At 40.7% G+C, this 20,885-nt stretch overlaps 1 protein-coding gene across 2 annotated transcripts in view; it reads left to right on the plus strand.

The window, feature by feature from the left end:
• KIZ (kizuna centrosomal protein) overlaps window positions 1-20,885 on the plus strand; it is a 102,026-nt gene that overhangs the window by 51,777 nt on the left and 29,364 nt on the right. Inside the window, exons 9-11 of one of the 2 annotated variants that reach the window (XM_069954224.1) lie at window positions 1,014-1,164; window positions 4,675-4,740; window positions 10,348-10,443. In XM_069954224.1, the coding sequence (XP_069810325.1) occupies window positions 1,014-1,164; window positions 4,675-4,740; window positions 10,348-10,443 (313 nt within the window). The remainder of the gene's footprint in view (window positions 1-1,013; window positions 1,165-4,674; window positions 4,741-10,347; window positions 10,444-20,885) is intronic. The other variant, XM_069954225.1, reaches the window with a different exon arrangement.

The following is a 20,885-nucleotide window of genomic DNA, read 5'->3' on the forward strand; positions in this document are numbered from 1 at the left end:
GTGTCCAGGTTTGGCAGCTTCTCAGAAACACTTAGCATTTAACTTTCCGCGCATTGAGAAGGTGGATTCAGCTAGACCGCATCATGTTGGATATAGATGCAGCAAATTAGTGTTGTCTCTCAAAATTTAGTTCATATTAGTCATTTTGTCTACATTCTTCTATGTTTTAGACTTACCCAGTTCAGTGTATAAATTGCTCTCAGAGAGATAAGCTGCCACCATAGCTGTCTGTCACCCCTCCCCTCCACATAGAGAATACAGCAATGCTTTGTCATCTTTATGGGGAGGGCAGAGGAGATAATGATCGTTTAGCCAACAAATATTGAAGGCCTTTGCCCACCTTTAGCCACACTCACAGAAGTTGGGTCTCATAGGAGATTTCTCAGTGTTACAGTGTTAGGGTATGTGCACACTATGGAATCTGCGCGTAGAACTTCAAGTGGATTCAGTTGCATACACCTTAAATGAGGGCAGCATAAACTATTGACAGAAATGCTGAAATAGATCGGTATATTACTTGCATAATTCTGTTCAGCCGTTCTCCTAATATGCCGGAGAATAGGATTCTTGCCACACCCCTTCCCCGCCCTCCAGCTGCTGATTGACAGCTGACTGCCTATACACAACATGGATAGATAGCTGCCAATCAGCAGCTGGTGGGTGGAGTTTTCTGCATCTCATGAATATTGAGGACAACTGGGCTCATGCACATAATGCAGAGGACTACTTATTGTCCATGTTGTTCAGGAGGATATCTCTGGATCAGCTGCATAGAACAGTGTAAGTAATGCATCATTCTGTTCAGCTTCTCTGTCACTAGTTTATGCTACCCTTACATAGGACAGCAGAAACCTACTGACAGAGTCTCTTTAATACTTTACTTACATGTTTTATGCTTCAAACCATCCACCATTTTGGTTGAAATTTAGTTGATAAAAAATAATTGAGGGTAGGTAAGTATGACTGTCTTATTGTGTACACATACTATACACATTCCTGTATTATCATTGTAGGGTAACATGAGTACTACAGGAGATTTGAACAATACTACCTCAGTTTCCAGCACAGATGAACAAAGCTCCAGCCTTCTGAAGAGGGATCAAACCGTAGATGAACGTTACAATCGTATGCTGAAAAGTAAAGACTATAAAATAAAAAATCAAGGCAAGTTTTTATTATTTCATTAGATCCACAACTGTGTGTGGTAACTGCTGGCTGTCCACTGATATAACATTTTGGTATCATTATGTATGAAATCACTCTTACTCCAGAAAGCGGTATGGATATTACTGGGAATAGGTAGTTGTGTGTCTAAAATTTGCTGCTGCCAGTACTTTGTCAGAGAGACATATCAAAACTTTTTATTTGGCAGGGTCTGAGTTTCTACACCATGACTGCACTCCTTGCTCTGTGTCTGAGACCTAGAATGCCCCATAGACTTGCACTGGGAATCCTTCAAGGTCACTCGACATAGAGCCTTAAAGCGACCCTGTACCTGCAATCTGCCCCCCCCCCCCCCCCAAAACCACTTGTACATTCAGTTAGCTGCTCTCAATCCAAGATCTGTCCTGGGGTCTGTTCGGCAGGTGATGCAGTTATTGTCCTAAAAAACTACTTTTAAACTTGCAGCCTTGTGTCAAATTGGCGTGGCCTAGAGTATTTATGCCCTGGGCCTAGCAATGCCCCTGAGCAGGATTTCTCCTAATCATCACGTGTCTGAACACTGCACGTGTTGGATCTTTAAGGCACCTGTGCAGTGTTCAGACAAGTGAGGAATAGGAGAAATCCTGCGCAGGGGCATTCCTAATGATGAAGAGGGCGGGGAGGAGGGACAAAGGGGTGGTGCAGGCCTAGGGAATAGACACTCTAGGCCACACCAATTTGACACAGGGCTGCAGGTTTAAAAGTAGTTTTTTAGGACAATAACTGCATCACCTGCCTAACAGATCCCAGGACAGATCTCCAGTCCAACGCCTATAGAGAATGACTGCTCCATTCATTCTCTACGAGCGTCGGACTCCTCTCTGATGAGAGTGCGCTGGGCTTCAGACGGCGATATCTCGGCAACAGGAGCGGGACTTCGTGCACGGGGTAAGTATAAGGGTCTCCACCGGGGGTCGGCCGGGCTCTGCCCCGGCATGGGGGGGGGGGGTGACAGGTCCTCTTTAAGGTGGTCTGCACAAGTGGTTTTGAATGCGTGGAGCTGCATCTGGTCAAATGTAGAAGATAGTAAATTTAAGTTGGTCCATACAGCTGGTTTTGCACATTTACACTCACCGGCCACTTTATTAGGTACACCATGCTAGTAACGGGTTGGACCCCCTTTTGCCTTCAGAACTGCCTCAATTCTTCGTGGCATAGATACAACAAGGTGCTGGAAGCATTCCTCAGAGATTTTGGTCCATATTGACATGATGGCATCACACAGTTGCTTCAGATTTGTCGGCTGCACATCCATGATGCGAATCTCCCGTTCCACCACATCCCAAAGATGCTCTATTGGATTGAGATCTGGTGACTGTGGAGGCCATTTGAGTACAGTGAACTCATTGTCATGTTCAAGAAACCAGTCTGAGATGATTCTAGCTTTTTTGACATGGCGCATTATCCTACTGAAAGTAGCCATCAGATGTTGGGTACATTGTGGTCATAAAGGGATGGACATGGTCAGCAACAATACTCAGGTAGGCTGTGGCGTTGCAACGATGCTCAATTGGTACCAAGGGGCCCAAAGAGTGCCAAGAAAATATTCCCCACACCATGACACCACAACCACCTGCCTGAACCGTTGATACAAGGCAGGATGGATCCATGCTTTCATGTTGTTGATGCCAAATTCTGACCCTACCATCCGAATGTCGCAGCAGAAATCGAGACTCATCAGACCAGGCAACGTTTTTCCAATCTTCTACTGTCCAATTTTGATGAGCTTGTGCAAATTGTAGCCTCAGTTTCCTGTTCTTAGCTGAAAGGAGTGGCACCCGGTGTGGTCTTCTGCTGCTGTAGCCCATCTGCCTCAAAGTTGGACGTACTGTGCGTTCAGAGATGCTCTTCTGCCTACCTTGGTTGTAACGGTTGGCTATTTGAGTCACTGTTGCCTTTCTATCAGCTCGAACCAGTCTGCCCATTCTCCTCTGACCTCTGGCATCAACAAGGCATTTCCGCCCACAGAACTGCCGCTCACTGGATGTTTTTTCTTTTTCGGACCATTCTCTGTAAACCCTAGAGATGGTTGTGCATGAAAATCCCAGTAGATCAGCAGTTTCTGAAATACTCAGACCAGCCCTTCTGGCACCAACAACCATGCCACGTTCAAAGGCACTCAAATCACCTTTCTTCCCCATACCGATGCTCGGTTTGAACTGCAGGAGATTGTCTTGACCATGTCTACATGCCTAAATGCACTGAGTTGCCGCCATGTGATTGGCTGATTAGAAATTAAGTGGTAACGTGCAGTTGGACAGGTGTACCTAATAAAGTGGCCGGTGAGTGTAGTTAGCAGTAGATCAAATTTAGAAAATAGTAAATTGAAACTGGCCCATGTAACTGTATTTGCTAGGGAAGATGACGTTTTGAAGATGATAAATTGAAGATGGATCATACAATTATTTTTGGTGGGGCAACCCACAGCTGGTCAGTATTGGAGCAGGTGAATGATTGACCACGTAATTCATGGACAGCCAGGTCTGCCCCTTTATGAGTGTCTCTCTGCTATGGTTAATGGATGATTCCATGGATGATCTGAATGCATTTTATAGATACTCAGAGAGCCTCTTGAAGAAAAATCAAGAAACCTCATCACAATCAATATTCGCTGTCAACAAGAAACATTTGGACATATACATTTAGGCATCTGTCAGCCAGAAATTGCCGAGTAATTAACCCCTTTTATTCCTTTGAAGTCTAAAAAAAAATGGCAAATGTTCCCCATAATAGAATATCAACCAAATTAAAATGTTACATGGAGTGTTTTCCTTTTTTCCTATGCTGCAAAATAACAGCAGCGACGAACACCACATGATTTGTTTTAATCATGTCAAGGCAGAGCATAGACAAAGCAATTATGTCAGCCATATACACCAAGAATCCATTTTAATAATCAAAGTTTAGCCTGGGATAATGACTGGGTAATATACACTCGCTGGGTTATCTTCCTCGGTATCCATCTCATCAAAATCTAAAGAGCTCGGCAATTAGGATGAAAAACCCTTTATATGATTAAGCTGGGCACATTGATTTAGGTCTTTGGAGTGCATGCTTGTTTTATTCTCCGTGGAAAAAGCAACTTTGATTCCAGCTAATTAAGTTTGTGGTGTTTTTTTGCACATGTCCTGCTATTCAGAGAGATACCGTTGGTATTTATATACATTTTTTTCTTGTTGTTCCCCCCCCCCCCTCTATTTCATCTAGTTAAAGCATAAATAATTTGAGAAGCCCGGTTGGCTCAATCATTTTTATGGCAGCTGAAGAAGGCCGAGAAGAAACCCATTTGATAAAAAGTTCACAGTAGGTTTTTCTTTTGAGAACCAGAAAGTAGAAGACAAGATCAATAAACGCTGGATAACAACAGTATAAGGAAAAAAATATACTCAAAGAACAGGGTTTAACTGGAACTAAGCCAGCCCGGTCATCACGCCTTTGAAATGTTTCATTATTTTCTGTCTCAACATACAGATGACACAAGCTCGTGTGAAGATGACAGCAGAGATGGAAAGTTTGGAGAGAAAGAACGTGTTCCAGGTATAAAAAAAAAAAAAAAATCATTTCACGATGAAAGAAAGAGGCCCGACTCCCACGAGGGTATTAAAACAAATGAGCCGAGATTTACTAAAAACAATGTATGCCTGGTAAACAGAGGTGATCTAACGAGTAGGAAGAGATGCAGGAAGGCGAGTTCTACTGCTGCGAAGTGAAAATCACCTGACCCCTGGGTTTTTTACTTTTATTCCTGGGCATTTTAGAATGATTAATGCTTGTAAGTTTGCTTCAGTAATTACCCTGAAAACTGCAGATGTTGCTAATTTGCTACTTGTCTTTTGTAACTGGATAACTATCGGTTATGAGCGAGTCAGATGTGCGGCAGAACAGCCGTGCTTCTGAGCTGACACACATCTCACTGTAGAAGATGTCACATTTCAGATTTTTCCCCCTCTCATTTATGTTTGCGGTTTTTCATGTATCAGAGAAAGTACAGGGGAATGGCAGAGCGTGTTACAATTTAGTCACACTATTAATTATCACAAGGGGGCAATTATTAACATATGGAACAGCCTCAAGCGAGATAAAACAGTTCTGGTGTTAATTCTTCACGAGGAGGATTATATTACTGAGAGGAATGCCACAGAACGGCAGTTTTGTCGGGTAAGGGGGGAGGGATGGAGGGATTGATCGAGAGATTGTAATCTGTCATATGAAAGTTTATAAACAGTAGAGATGAGCCAAACTGCGGAAAGTTCAGGTTCGCACGAACCCGAACGATCGGCATTTGAATCCCGCTGCCTGGACAAAATGGATGCAGCCTGAAGACTGCTTGGAAAACATGGATAAAGCCATAGGCAGTCCTCGGGCTGCATCTGCCTTCTCCAGGCCCTGGGATTTAAATGCTGATCGTTGGGTTTGTGCTAAACCAAACTTTCAGAAATACTATATGGATGCACAGAGGCCTAACTACTATAGAGGCACAAAGGCAGCAGCACCTGTAGGTCTCTAATTCCCAGTTTTGTGGGTCCGACAGTCGCCAGTCACCTTCCACTTGCGTATCACTGGATCCACCTCGCAGGATATGTCACTTATGAATACTGTCCTATGATAACAGACAATTCTAAAAATCTGAGAGCTTTAAACTATGTTGCATCTTGCATGCAACTGATGCCGATGTTGTTTCCCTCACAATATTTATTAGCCGTGCCGGTGATGTGTATGCGTATCAGGGTCACAGATTGCGGGGGTGTCCAGTTACTTTCTGGGAAATAGTATGTGTGGCGTACTACTGCAAATGAGTGAGGCTTATCCTTGTGTGCACATACCCTTATGAATAACAGATCCACCTGGGTCCTGTTTTTCAAAGCAACACAAAAATGAGACTGCATGGTCTGCATTTCTCTGTCCTGTTAAAAAAAAAAAAAGACCAGTTCAAGACCAGTACCTGTGGCTTAGGCTGCATTTTTAAATTTTTAAAAGTTTTAAGTTTTTAAATTGGTTACTTTTAATGTACAGAAAAACATGGTTAACCACGTTTTTCTTTACCCTAAACGAAAAACGGATCTGTTCAGATCTGTTTTTTTTTATAATGGAAATCAATGAAAAGGCAGATCTAAACACATGCACACAATCGCATCCTTTTTTTCCCCCCCATAATTCTATGTGAACCCAGCCTGACCCAAAAAGATAAGATGTTTCTACCATTAAATATCTTAGGATGTATTGATTACACACCTTCTTAGACTCTTGATATGCCCTACCGCTCCCGAGATAGGTTCCTGGTATGGGTTTATAATTTGACAGTTCAGACATTGTACATGAACCTAATTTTAAGAATGGGTGTGAGAGGATGGACCTAGAGAAAAGGCGAGTCCTCCCTTTAAGTGTGTTGTCCAACATAACAAAGATAGGAACAGTTTAATTCTTTTATAAGAAGTGCTACCATTATCTTCTGTGCTGTTTCTGTGATATTAGGAGTTCAATCCCTATGCTAATAAGTTGTTTTGGTGCACTGGAGGTGGGGCTACAATCTTTTTGGGGGTTTTGGTCACAAGTTCTCTTTACGGATCCATTTGAAATGGTCAATCAAAGGGTTGTTTGAACCGGATAGCCAAACATGTTGTGAACAGGACCTTAGTTTGACGCAGCCAAATGAGTACGTATCAATAAAGAAAACAATAGATGTATGTCAGACACCTCTGACAACACTCATCTTTGGAGAAACCATGGAATAAGTGAGGAGGAATGAACATGCCTGATTATAATTTTTTTTCTTTACCAATCTAAGCTGTCAATCAAGACGGTTTTATTGAATGTCTTAATATTGACTGGCAGCTATATGTAAATATATCGGGATATAAATTGCATTCGTTTTAAAAGCAAACATGCACTAGGCATATAGTCAATCTATTCTGCACTTATTAACGGAATTTTTTTTATTAGTTGCTTCTTCGTTGCATTTTTCTTCAAATTTCAGACTTTCCGCAATTTCATCTCCCGTCGTGCTGATTAGTATTAGTAATGGCCTCTGACCCCAAACTCATATGAACATTACCTACTCTCCTTTAGAAAAGTCTGATTCACGCGTTGGGTCCCTGCTTATTAGAAGCCATAAAGAATTTGCTATTAATAAGGTTGCGTTTCGTGTGCAACAAGGAAAGTATTAATTAGATGTAGTTGTGGGAATATGAAACATACACATCATTAGGCAGTAGGCCTAGATCCACCCACGTCTCCTCCAGATAAACGATATGTCCTTGAAGCACCTCTCCATTAATGACCGTCATGCATGTATTATATATGTACAAAGCGCATCCAGCTGAAGAGTTGCATATATGTGGTGTATTATGAGCAGTCGTTCTGTCCGACTCCTTTTGACTCGGAATTAAAATAATGATTTGCTGAAATATACCCTCATTCCCTATTCCAGCTACAGTCTCTCACTTTTTTCCCTTGCTGTGTGTTTGAAGAATGAGCAAAGCGCAGTAGGGTGCCCCAGGGAGCCACAGCAAGAGCACCCGTATTGTCAATTAGCTTTTTTAGTTTTAATAAAACCGATTCTTGCCAACAAAATCTCCCACTTATTAAAATTTTAATTACTATCTACAGAGCACATTTTCTCAGTCCAGAATTCTTTATAGATTGTTCTAGCGAAACATACAGTGATAACAAAATACATAAATAAAAAATGCATAGCGATGCTACCTACCTGGCCCTGCACGGTTTTATGGTTGGGGCCATACCAAGCATTTTAATGTTTTATTTTCTATTATTAAGTACCATTAACTTATATAACCCTTTGTGGGGTTAAGAGAGGATTTGGGGCCGTTTTATGGGTCTTTAAGTACTGGGAGTATCGATTGCTGGTTTAGTCTCGAGAAGAACAGATTGATTGCAGTTGGTGATAACCTTTAATGGACCAAGATAGGAGTTCTCAAAGATGAAATACATCCATTTTAAAACCCTCAAAGGTTCTTGAACAGATCTCTAAGGTTTTGAAAATCCTGTTCTCCATATGTGAAGGCTAGTCAGGGGAAAAGTCCTGGGAATATAATGATAAGGCTGTCATCAGAAGTGTCTATGGGAGCTATCTATGTTCCATCACTTGGTTTATTAAAAATGACCATCTGTCACTCGTTCAAAACAGGTGAAGCCCAGAAAATAGGCTGATATTTTTGTTGTAGTACATAAGAGAGAAATTTGGACAGCTGTTCCTAAAATTTTAGATATAATTTTACTGGGTTTGTACTATTAAAGCGACTCTGTACCCACAATCTGACCCCCCCAAACCGCTTGTACCTTTAGATAGCTGCTTTTAATCCAAGATCTGTCCTGGGGTCCGTTCGGCAGGTGATGCAGTTATTGTCCTAAAAAACAACTTTTAAACTTGCAGCCCCGTGCCCAACAGGCGTGGCCTAGATTGTGTATGCATTAGGCCTGGTACAACCTCTCTGTCCCTTCTCCCCACCCTCTTCATCATTAGGAATGCTCCAGGCAGATTGTATCCTATTCCCCACCTTTGTCAGTTCGGCACATGGGCTTGATCGTTAAGGCACCTGTGCAATGTTCAGACAGGAGAAAATGTTTCAGTGGCATTCCTAATGATGAAGAGGGTGGAGAGGAGGGTCAAGAGGGGTGGTGCAAAGTTAGGGCACAGATATTCTAAGCCATGCCCATTGGGCACGGGGCTGCAAGTTTAAAAGTTGTTTTATAGGACAATAACTGCATCACCTGCCGAATGGACCCCAGGACAGATCTTGGATTAAAAGCAGCTATCCAATGGTACAAGTGGTTTGGGGGGGACAGATTGTGGGTACATAGTCGCTTTAAGCACAGTCAATAATTGATATAGCGCTTATTAAGGATTTTAGGCAGTGCAGTTGGTTCTATAGCGGCATGTAGGATGAGTACAATAGTTTTTATAGACCCATGTTAGAGGTTTTCTAGTTCGTGTAAATAAATCATTGTATAAATACTCATACAACTTTCAAGTATCTTATAATTTCTCACAGTTTTCTTTTTTCTTTTTTTTTTTTTTAATTTATTGAATTGATAGATTGTAATAAGCCTTTGTATTGGGAAAGGGAGTAAGGTAAAGGGCAAAGGAATCTTTTAAGAGGGCCCAAGAGTTAACTGGCAAAGTCTTGGCTTCCTTGGAGTCAGTGTTGGCTTCCATGAAGTCATTTTCCAGTATCCGACAGACAGGATGTGGAAGAGCTGTTCCACGGTCAAGGTCAGTCCTTAGTTCAGAATTGTAACCTTTGTAACAGAAGGGTTTTTCTAAAGAACAGGAAGAAGTTTGGTTCTGGCCTCATCAGATCATCTGTAGAAATGATAGAAATATAGAAAATTGTCGGCAGAAAAAGACCACCTGCTCCATCCAGTCCCCCCTTTTAGTATTTCCTTTTCTTATCTTAGAATAGTTATATGTTTATCCCAGGCAGGTTTAATTTCAGTTATGGTAGATTTACCAACCACATCTGCTTGAAGTTTGTTTCATGCATCTACTACTCTTTCAGTAAAGTAATTATTTAGTAATGTATTTTCTAAATATAAGTTTGCTGTCCAAACAACAATGACACTTTAAGGCTGCGTTCACACTACGTATATTTCAGTCAGTATGTGTATATTTCAGTCAGTATTGCAACCAAAACCAGGAGTGGATTAAAAACACAGAAAGGATCTGTTCACACAATGTTGAAATTGAGTGGATGGCCGCCATTAAATGGCAAATATTTGCTGTTATTTTAGAACAATGGCCGTTATATTGAAATAATGGCTGTTATTTACTGTTATATGGCGGCCATCCACTCAATTTCAACATTGTGTGAACAGATCCTTTCTGTGTTTTTAATCCACTCCTGGTTTTGGTTGCAATATGAGGACCACAATACTGACTGAAATATACGTAGTGTGAACGCAGCCTTAAGATGGAATATACTGTTTATTGTACCTCGTTAACATGTTAACATAATACAAGAAGGCTACAGATGTTTTACTTTTCCGTCTTTGTTACAATTATTATTATTATTATTATTATTATTATTATTATTTATGCAGAACAAAGCATGACAGATTACATAAAAGACTATGAAATGGTAAACTGATAATGAACATACTTTTCCTTTTGTTGGTGTTTGTTTGTAGGGAATTCCACTATTTTGTTACAAGATGTAAAGGACAGAGTTCACGCTGAAGAAAACATTGAGCAATTTAGTGACGTATCAGATATTGAAATTTCTGGTAAGTAATTTAAATCTATTTGCACATTGTCAACACATAGTTTTTATGTACAATACAGAAGAGAGCCGTGAAGCAAGCTCTTTTGTTTTCTGAAGGACATTACAGAATCTGAAGTCTGTAGACATAAGAGTCTGTTTCTTAAGGATATGTAACATTTATTGCTCTTGCTCATATTCTTTACAGCAATACAGAGATTGTAACCATTCGCATTAAAACAGTATTCTGAGATTATTCTAAGAGGACCATTATCGTTCGAAAAATCGTTAGATCATTCTTATTGAACGATAATTGTTTTGTGTAATAGCTGACAACAATTAAACGACCAAGGAGAAATAGTTGGTCACTTGATAGAATTTGGACCTATTTTTATCATTGATTGTTTGTAAATCGTTGCACTTTGTTAGGTGTAATAAGACAGCGTTCGCAGTAGCGACAACAGGACGACCGCAATTAACCATCATCGTTCTGTGTAATGGGGTGGAGGATTTCAGATCGCTCACCATAACGGTAGTTTGAGAATCGTTGAAAAATTGCTTTGTGGAATAGGGCCCTGAAATTAACTTATTTCTTATCCACAAAATCGGAAATAGGTGTCAGATCACTGTCTCCAGAAAGGTACAACTCTTTTGTTTTGAATGGAGTGGAAAGTTGTACATGTGCATCACCATTTCATTGTCTTTAGAGAACTTGGCTCTTTTCGGCAGCTCCATAGACAAAGAATAAAGCACAAAGAAGTCACTGTTTGGGCATCTGGCGATTACGGAGAGCTAATGGTTAGACACTGACACTAGCTTAGGGGATGTTAATTTTACTTGGAATACCTCTGAAATCTTTGGCATACCTCTGTAACCTCTGTAATACCTTTGTAATATTCGGCCTCTTTCCGCTTAACACTTCTCATGGCCTAAAAGACCATTTATGCAACTGTTCATATGACCATTGACTGATGATCATTGCCTAGTATAAACATGTCTGCAAAAGACAAACATCCCCTTGTACAGCACATCCCCTTGTATAAATGAACATTTGTGTGAACCCTTGATGACTTGCTATATCATTGATTGGTGGTCTTTATAACTGGTGAAGTTACTCATGTACTTTCCCTCATATATTGAGCAGGAAGTCCGTTCTAGGAAGAGTCCTGGTTCTTCAATTTAAGAATTATGGAGGCCACTTGGAACTTTCAGCAGCAGAAATGTTTTTTTTCCCCCTTCTCCAGATCTGTGTCCCCATTAGAGATGAGCAAACCTCGAGCATGCATGAGTTTATCCGAACCCGAGCGTTCCGCATTTGATTAGCTGGGGCTGCTGAAGTTGGATAAAGCTCTAAGGTTGTCTGGAAAACATGGATACAGCCAATGACACTATCCATGTTTTCCATGGGCTTAGGGCTTTATCCAACTTCAGTAGCCCCTGCTAATCAAATGCCGAACGCTCGGGTTCGCATTAACTTGAGCATGCTCGAGGTTCGCTCATCTCTAGTTCCTATACAATGCTGTCTCTGAGCTGTACAGGCATTTCTTTCCCCCTCATGGTTTGGCTTTCCTTTTATGTATTGTCAGCTGTGAGACCTTATATAGACAGAGAGTGTCTTTCCAAATCCCAATCAACTAAATTTACCACAGGTGACTCCAATCGAGGTGCAAAGACATCTCAGAGATGATGAAAAGGAATAGGAGGCATCAGAGTTGTAGCAAAGAGACCGAATACGGGTCCATGTGGAATTTTAGTTTTTCAATTTCAATAAATTTGCAAAAATATTTGAAATGTTGTTTTTACATTCTCATTATGTGGCAATCATTGCAGACTGATGAGGGAAGCTTTTTTTTTTCGCACAAAATGTGAAAAGATATAAAGGGCCTAAAAACTTACTGACTGTGTTTGAACCCATTGGGGAGGAAAATACAAAAAATTGTTAATTTAGCCTCTGTAAATTGACTGCAATGGTTTTTTTTACCTAAACCAGTGGTGTCAAATATCAGGCCTGAATTGCAACATTTTTTGCTGTCCAGGCATGGTGGAAATTGTAGTTTTGCAACAACTGAATGCTGCATGTTTGCCACCTGTGATCTAGACAAAGCATGATATGACCTGCATTACTCTCTCTGTCTTGTTACCCACAATATATGAATATACTTTTTATAAATGTACAGTTCTTTATTATATACAGCCTCTGTGGAAAGGGGTACATGTACTGTAGATAGTGGGTAGTTATATGGTGCTGTTGTCTCAAAATCTGTGCACACTAATACAGTACTTTCTCTACCCTGAAAAATAGTCTAGTTTGCATACCCTGAACATCAACATTGGATCTTATTCCTAAATTAACGGCAGTGAGTGATGATGGAATGGGGGGGAAGTCCTAGTAATACCAAGAGCAGGAGCCATTGCCTCCATAAATTACATGGCAATCGCTCTATATCTAGACATGTGTTGCTTAGTAACATGCCTTCCTCCCCAATATTGGACATTCTCTTCTGGATTGTCAACCCTTATTGACTAGTATTGTAATGCTTGGGATATCAGGGGTATTGTATTGTAGGTTTTTTCTCCACATTTGAGGGCAAATAAACAAACCATGTTTGTGTGTGGTAGTAGTAGTGTATAGTAGAAAATGCAGATATGACAAGCAAAGCTCCTAGCATAAAGTAGTTATTTATGTGTCCATTCTATATCTTAGTTACATAGTTAATACGGTTGAAGAAAGACACATGTCCAAGTTCAACTAAGGAGGGGATATATGCAGGGAAGGGGGTATACAAGAAGGATGGGGATGGATACAGGGAAGGGGGAGGGATGATAGGTTTTATTCATATGCATTTGTATTATTTTGGTCTAAGAACTTGTCTAGGAGGGTTTTGAAGCCCTCTACTACTTTTTGTTGTGACCAGATCCTGTGGTTGATTGTTCCACAGATTCACAGTTCTCATGGTAAAGAAGGCTTGTCGCCTCCGGAGACCGAACCTTTTTTTCTCCAGGCGGAGGCAGCTCCCCCTTGTCTTTTTGAGGGTTTTTTACCTAGAACATCTTTTCCCCATTTTTCTTGTAGGGGCCATTTATATATTTAAATAAATTAATTATATCTCCCCTTAAATGTCTCTTCTTGAGACTAAACAAATTTTATTCTTTTAATCTAGCCTTATAACTAAGATGCTCTAGTCCCCTTATTAGTTTAGTTGCCCGTCTTTGTACCCTCTCCAGCTCTAGAACATCCTTTTTATGAATCGGGTTCCAAAACTGGACGGCATACTCCAGATGAGGCCGCACCAAAGCTTTATAGAGCGGTAATATTATATCCCTGTCCCGAGAGTCCATGGCTGTTTTAATGCATGACAATATCCTGCTGGCCTTAGAAGCAGCTGACTGACATTGTGTGCTGTTCTGTAGTCTATTATCTACAAGTACACCCAGATCCTTCTCCATCAGTGACTCTCTTAGAGTAACTCCCCCCAGGACATATGATGCATGTGGGTTATTAGTACCCAGGTGCATAACTTAACATTTATTCATGAACCTCATTTGCCAAGTGGACGCCAAAACAATCAGTGAGTCTAAGCCAGCTTGTCACATCTCCACATCCTCCATAGACTGTACTGTACTACAAAGCTTGGTGTCATCTGCAAAGATAGAAACATTGCTGTTAATTCCTTTCTGAATATTATTAATAAAATGTTAAACAGAAGGGGGCCCAGTACTGACCCTTGGGGTACACCACTTATTACCGGGGACCATTCAGAGTAGGAATCATTGACCACCACTCTCTGGTTACGATTATTAAGCCAGTTTTCAATCCATACGACAATACACCTCCTCCCAAAGTATGGGTCAGCTGGGCGCAGGTCCAATGAAAGTGAAAAAATGTTTACCATAAAAATAACCACATTTATTAATCAAACACAACACGTTTCGAGACCGGTCTGGTCTCTTTATCAAGTGTCATATACAGCAATGAATCCTACTAGAATATATATATAGATATCCCACCACCCATCAGCTAGGTGGGGCTGCAAATGTTAACTCTAGGTTAACCAACAAAGTAAAATAAAAAAAAGTTAAAAAAAGAATGAATTCATACATACACACATTTAACATTAATGAATCAATTAATTACGTCCTACAATAAAACATCTCTAAAATATAAGTTGAAGGTATTATGAGTATAGCAAAAAACCACTGATGTCTGAATACAACCTATAAAACAACCTCCCCACCCATACTGAGTAGGGACTCGTTACTACTTCGGATTCTCTATTGTTTCGTTTAACCCTTGAGAGGCAAATGTGCACAATTTAAAAAACCAAAAGGACTCTCGTTTTTTCAACTGCTTATACCTGTTCTGTCTCTCACTGGGTATGTGTTCTAGAATGGTAAGTTTCAATGTAGTAGGATCACTATGATGTTTTACTAAATAGTGTTTAGACAAACTATGTAGTTAGCACAACTCGACTAGGTAAGAAACTCCATTATTGACTCACCTTTGTTACCTGTCAAAATTATGCTATGGAGCACTGTCTTTTATTCAGTTTTTAATCCAGTTACAGACTAAACTTTCCAAACCCATAGACCTTAACTTTCAAAGCTTTTGCAGAATCCAAGTACACTATATCCACAGCCGACACCTTATCCAGGCTTCTCTCACCTCTTTATAAAAACATATTAGGTTGGTTTGACAGCTTCTATCCTTAGTAAAACCATGCTGGTTATCACTTATAGTACAAGAACACACTACATTATAAGCCCCTCAAATAGTTTCCCCACAATGGACGTTAAGCTTACAGGTCTATAGTTACCTGGGGAAGTCCTAGAGCCCTTTTTGAAGATCGGCACTACATTTGCCTTACGCCAGTCCCTCGGCACAATACCAGTCACCAAAGAATCACTGAATATTTCATACAAGGGTAGAGAAATTACAGAACTAAGTTCCCTAAGAACTCTGGGGTGTAAACCATCAGGCCCTGGAGCTTTGGTTACATTGAGTTTATTTAATTTATCTTGGACCATATCTATAGTAAACCAGTTCAGTACATTAAACATGTTAGCAGCACTGTTTCCGCCCACCTCAGCACTGGCCCCACCTACCTCAGCTCCATCCTCTTCTTGTATATACAGAGATGAAGAACCCATTAAGTAACTCAGCTTTCTCATGATCCCCAGTTATTAACTCCCCATCACTATTATTTAGGGTTCTACATGCTCTGACCTTGGTTTTTTTGCATTAATATATTTGAAGAATTTTTGGGGATTCTTTTGCTATCTATGGCTACCTGCCTTTCATTGTGAATTTTTGCTGGTTTTATTACATTTTTACAGGTTTTGTTGACTTTATTATAATGTTTAAAGGCTAAAGCTGACCCCTATGATTTGTATTTTTTGAAAACCCCTTTGTCACTTATAGCCCCTCTAACCTCGGTTGTAAGCCATGTGGGATTTGATTTTAACCATATATATTTGTTACCCATAGGAATATATTTGGCAGTACAGTTATTTAATGTGGATTTGAAGATTTCCCATTTATTAGCTGCATCAGTATGTGACAGCAGCCGCTCCCAGTCTATGCCCTGAAGTTCTGCCCTTAACCCAGGAAAATTGGCCCTTTTAAAATAAATGTCTTTGCCCTCCCAACATGTTTTTCTTTTCTACATTTTAAGCTAAAAGTCACTATATTGTGGTCACTATTACCCGGGTGTTCATGGACAGTGACATCCCCGACCAGCTCAGCATTGTTAGAAATAACCAGATCCAACAAGGCATCACTTCTAGTTGGCTCCTCCACAAACTGTCCCAAAAAATTATCCTGCAGGAGGTTAAGAAATTCCCTACCCTTTGTGGTTTTAGCTGAACCGTGACCCCAATCTATGTCTGGATCCAATCTATTACCACTACTGTCCCCTCCCGCTCTATTTGTTTATGCAGCTGACCATCTATCACCTCAGTAATGTTGGGGGGGTCTATAGATTATAGCAAGAATACATTTTTCACTCTCCTCTGTAGTTCTACCAACAATGATTCCACATCATCATCACAGTCATTGCCCACTATTGCATCTTTTACACTCACTTTAATATAATTTCTGACATACAGACATACTCCTCCTCCCCTTCTGCCCATCCTGTCCCTTCTGAACAATGCAAATCCCTGAATATTGACAGCCCAGTCATGTCAAGAGTCCAGCCATGTCTCAGTCACAACAACCACATCAATGGACTCCTCCAGAACCAAGGCCTCCAGCTCCCCCATCTTGCTGGCTAGACTTCTGGCATTAGTAACCATACACTTTATATTACCATCTAGTTTAAAGTGACTCTGTACCCACAATCTGACTCCCCCCAAACCGCTTGTACCTTCGGATAGCTGCTTTTAATCCAAGATCTGTCCTGTGGTCCGTTTGGCAGGTGATGCAGTTATTGTCATAAAAAAATAATTTTAAAATTGCAGCTCTGTGCCCTACGGGCATATCTGTGCCTTAACTTTGCACCACCCCCTCCGTCCCTCCTCCCCACCCTCTTCATCATTAGGAATGCCACTGGAACATTTACTTCTGTTTGAACATTGCACAGGTGTCTTAATGATCAAGCCCATGTGACGTGGTAACACAGGTGGGGAATAGGAGGCAATCTGCCTGGAGCATTCCTAATGATGAAGAGGGTGGGGGGAGGGGCAAAGTTAGAGCACAGATATGCCCGTAGGGCACGGAGCTGCAATTTTAAAATTAATTTTTTATGACAATAACTGCATCACCTCCCGACGGACCGCGGGACAGATCTTGGATTAAAAGCAGCTATCCGAAGGTACAAGTGGTTTGGGGGGTCAGATTGTGGGTACAGAGACGCTTTAACCTTTTCATTATAAGAAATGGGATTTATTGAAATGCTCTGGCTACAATCATCCCCACTACTCATCTGCAACAAATCTATCTCCTTATCCACTGCTCTTATCCTCCCCCCACAGGACCCTTCTCCTCCCACCTCAATGTTCTGTCCCCTCTCTAACCTATCAGCCACTATATTACATACTACATTGTCCTCCCTCCACATCCCTAGTTTAAAAACCCCTCCACCCCTTCTAGGATTCTCTCCCCCAGCACGGCGGACCCCCTTCCATTCAGGTGCAAATTATCTGTGAAAAACAGATTGTACCCCAATGGAAAGTTAGCCGAGTGCTCTAAAAACTTAAACCCTTCTCCTCTACACCATGACTTGAGCCTTGCATGTAACTCCCTAAGCTCCCGCTGTCTTTCCTGCTTTGCGCAGGGCACAGGCAGTATTCCAGAGAATACAACCTTGGAGGTCCTTCCCTTCAACTTAGCACCTAGTTCTCTAAAATTATTTTTAATAGACCCTCACCTACCATGTATCCTGTCATTGGTTCCCACAAATATCTGTACATAATTTAGTGCTAATCTGCAATGTAGAAATGAACCACATGTTAGTAGTTGCTAGTCATCTTGTAGCTCCAGGAACATATCCTCCAAAGGGTTTGGTCCATACACAGAAATGCTTGGCCAAGCTTTCCAGACTCCTTTGGCGGTGGCTTATATCCTGAGAACAGTAGGAGCCAAATCCTTATCTTCTCCATCATTGGGGAAGAGTTGGGATACTGCCAATACATTAGAAGGATGTGTATGGCCGGCTTTAACACTACAGAAACAGTTTTATGGTGTGCTTACTATTTATGATTTATGTTTCTGGCTTGACAAAGAATGTATACAGCTGTTATCCTGCGATCTATTTTATATGGATTTGTGATAATGTACTACAAGTTGTCTGCACTTCAGTGCCTTGGATTCTCTTTTGCAGCATTGTATACTTTAAGTAGAAAAATGAACCAAGTTCAGCAGCAAAGACTACAGGTGGTGCAAGGGACACTCATTTTTTCTAGTGTTTATTGTATTTTCCAGTATCCTTCTTAAACTCCTTGTATTGAACAGGCTATGCACATTCTTCCCCATTGCTTTTTACAACCCCCCCCCCACCACCACCACCACCACCACCACCACCACAAATTTAAAATGTATCCTTGGCATAAGTGATATATGTTAAAGAGTAACTCCCTTTTCAACGAATATAGTTATTCTTGTAGGTCTTGTCAAGTAAAATACTTTTATACAAACCACAAGGGAGTATGCCTTATCGATAGTGTACGCCAGGCTCGCCTAATGGGCAGGGGGGCACAATAATGCAAATCTGATTTATCATTTATTTTTGTATTTACAAAAATATTTAATTTGATAAGCCCTACAAGTTTATATTAATTATGTTAAAAAAAAAAACCTCTTAAATGCAACTTATACACTAGTGGAAACCAACAGTAGAAGGTATACTTGGCAGTCCAATTAAAGCTCTGTCAAGAGTGGAGAACAGGCCAAAGGATTAAGACAGGCATCACAGGATCTGGTTTGATAGTCTGGACCAATCACAGGAGAGTCATCATGATACAGGAGGAATCAAACAGCGACAGAATCCAGAAGACTGTAACTTCCTTGGTCAATATTTAGATATCAGAGTCTGCAAACCTTAACTTTAAAACACTGTGAAACAGCAAAAGCACTCCAGGGACCAGCAAGAGGGTGGGGCTGACCTAAATAGGGGTTGCAGAGGTGGGGGACAGGTTAACAGCAACATGGAAGCATTAGGCAGACAGAACATAGGACCAAGCATTTCAGTGGCCCTATTAACATGTCTATACAGTACATGTGTACAGAGCCGTGATCCGTGACAACAAAAATGACCTAGTCCTAGTTTGGACTCTATCTTTGATGCAGTGTTCCGTGAATTGCGGAGCACTACGGATGCACATCTATAGTGCGGCCCACAATTGCGGGTTGCACTACGGACGTGTGAATGAGGCCTTTAGCCAGGTGCACAGAGTGGAACCCAGAAGTGGAGGTAAAGGACAGGATGCCAGTGTTACAGTAGGTCAAAAGTTTAAGAGGTTGTCCGAAGGGATGGCAGTAGCAGGGGATCTGTTAAGGGAATATTTTTAAACCCAGTGTGTCCTCTTTTTCACAATGGACAATCCTTTTAACCCCTTAAGGACAGAGACTGAAATGGCCTTAAGGACAGAGACAAATTTTATGAATATGACCTGTGTCACTTTATTCATTAATAACTTCGGGATGCTTTTACCTATCCAGCCGATTCTTAGATTGTTTTCTCGTGACATATGGTACTTTACATTTCTGTTAAAATGGAGTCGAAACTTTGAAACCTTTCCGCTTATACAGAAAATGGTTATGCCACATAAATTATATATTAAATAGCATTAGCAACATGTCTACTTTATGTTGGCAGCATTTATTAAACTATATTTCATTTTTTTTTAGACAAAAGAAAGCTTAAAACATTAGCAGCAATTTTCCAAATTTTCAGTAAAATTTCAAAATCAGATATTTTTAGGGACCTGTTCAGGTGAGGGCTGGGTTCACACTATGTATATTTGAGGCTGTATTTGTGAGGCTGTATAGCAACCAAAACCAGGAGTGGATTGAAAACACAGAAAGGCTCTGTTCACATAATGTTGTAATTGAGTGGATGGCCATCATTTAATGGCAAATATTTGCTGTTATTTTAAAACAACGGCTGTGGTATTGAAATAATGGCCGTTATTTACTGTTATATGGCGGCCATCCACTCAATTTCAACATTGTGTGAACAGATCCTTTCTGTGTTTTCAATCCACTCCTGGTTTTGGTTGCTATGAGGACCTGACATGAGGACCAAATACAGCCTCAAATATACATAGTGTGAACCCAGCCTTAAAGTGTATTTGAGGGGACTGTATGTTAGAAAGCCCCACAAAGCACCCTATTTCAGAAACTGCACCCCCCAAACTCTGCAAAAGCACATCCAGAAAGTTTTTTTAACACTTTAGGGGAGTCACAGAAATAAAAGCTAAGTGTGTAAGAAATTAGAAAAATTTTCCATATGCTCACTACACCCCTTGTTACATTCCCTGAGGGGTGTAGTTTCCATAATGGGGTCACTTGTGGGGGGGTTCAACTGTCTTGGCAACACAGGGGCCTTTTAAATGCAACATGGCCCCTCGAAATCCATTCCAGCCAAATCCAGCCTCCAAAAGCCAAATGGCGCTCCTTCCTTTTGGAGGCTTACCCTGCACCCGCATGGCGCTTTATGTATTTCCGTACTCAGAGGAAATTGCTCTACACATTTAGTGTTTTTTTTAATCTTTTAACCTCTTGTGAAAATCAAAAAAAATCAAGACAAGATCAGTAATTTAGTTTAAAAATTAAACATTTTTTTACACTATATGTTAGTCTAGCCTTGATTTTTTTCCTTTTCCACAAGGGGTTAAAAAAGAAAGTGAACACAAAACGTGTAGGGTAATTTCCCCTGAGTACGAAAATACCCCACATGTGGACATAATGTGCCATATGGGCACAGGGCAAGCCACCAAAGGGACAGAGCGCCATTTAGAGGCTGGAAT

The sequence above is a fragment of the Dendropsophus ebraccatus genome, chromosome 15 (assembly GCF_027789765.1).
Source record: "Dendropsophus ebraccatus isolate aDenEbr1 chromosome 15, aDenEbr1.pat, whole genome shotgun sequence".
In the NCBI taxonomy this organism is placed as follows: domain Eukaryota; kingdom Metazoa; phylum Chordata; class Amphibia; order Anura; family Hylidae; genus Dendropsophus; species Dendropsophus ebraccatus.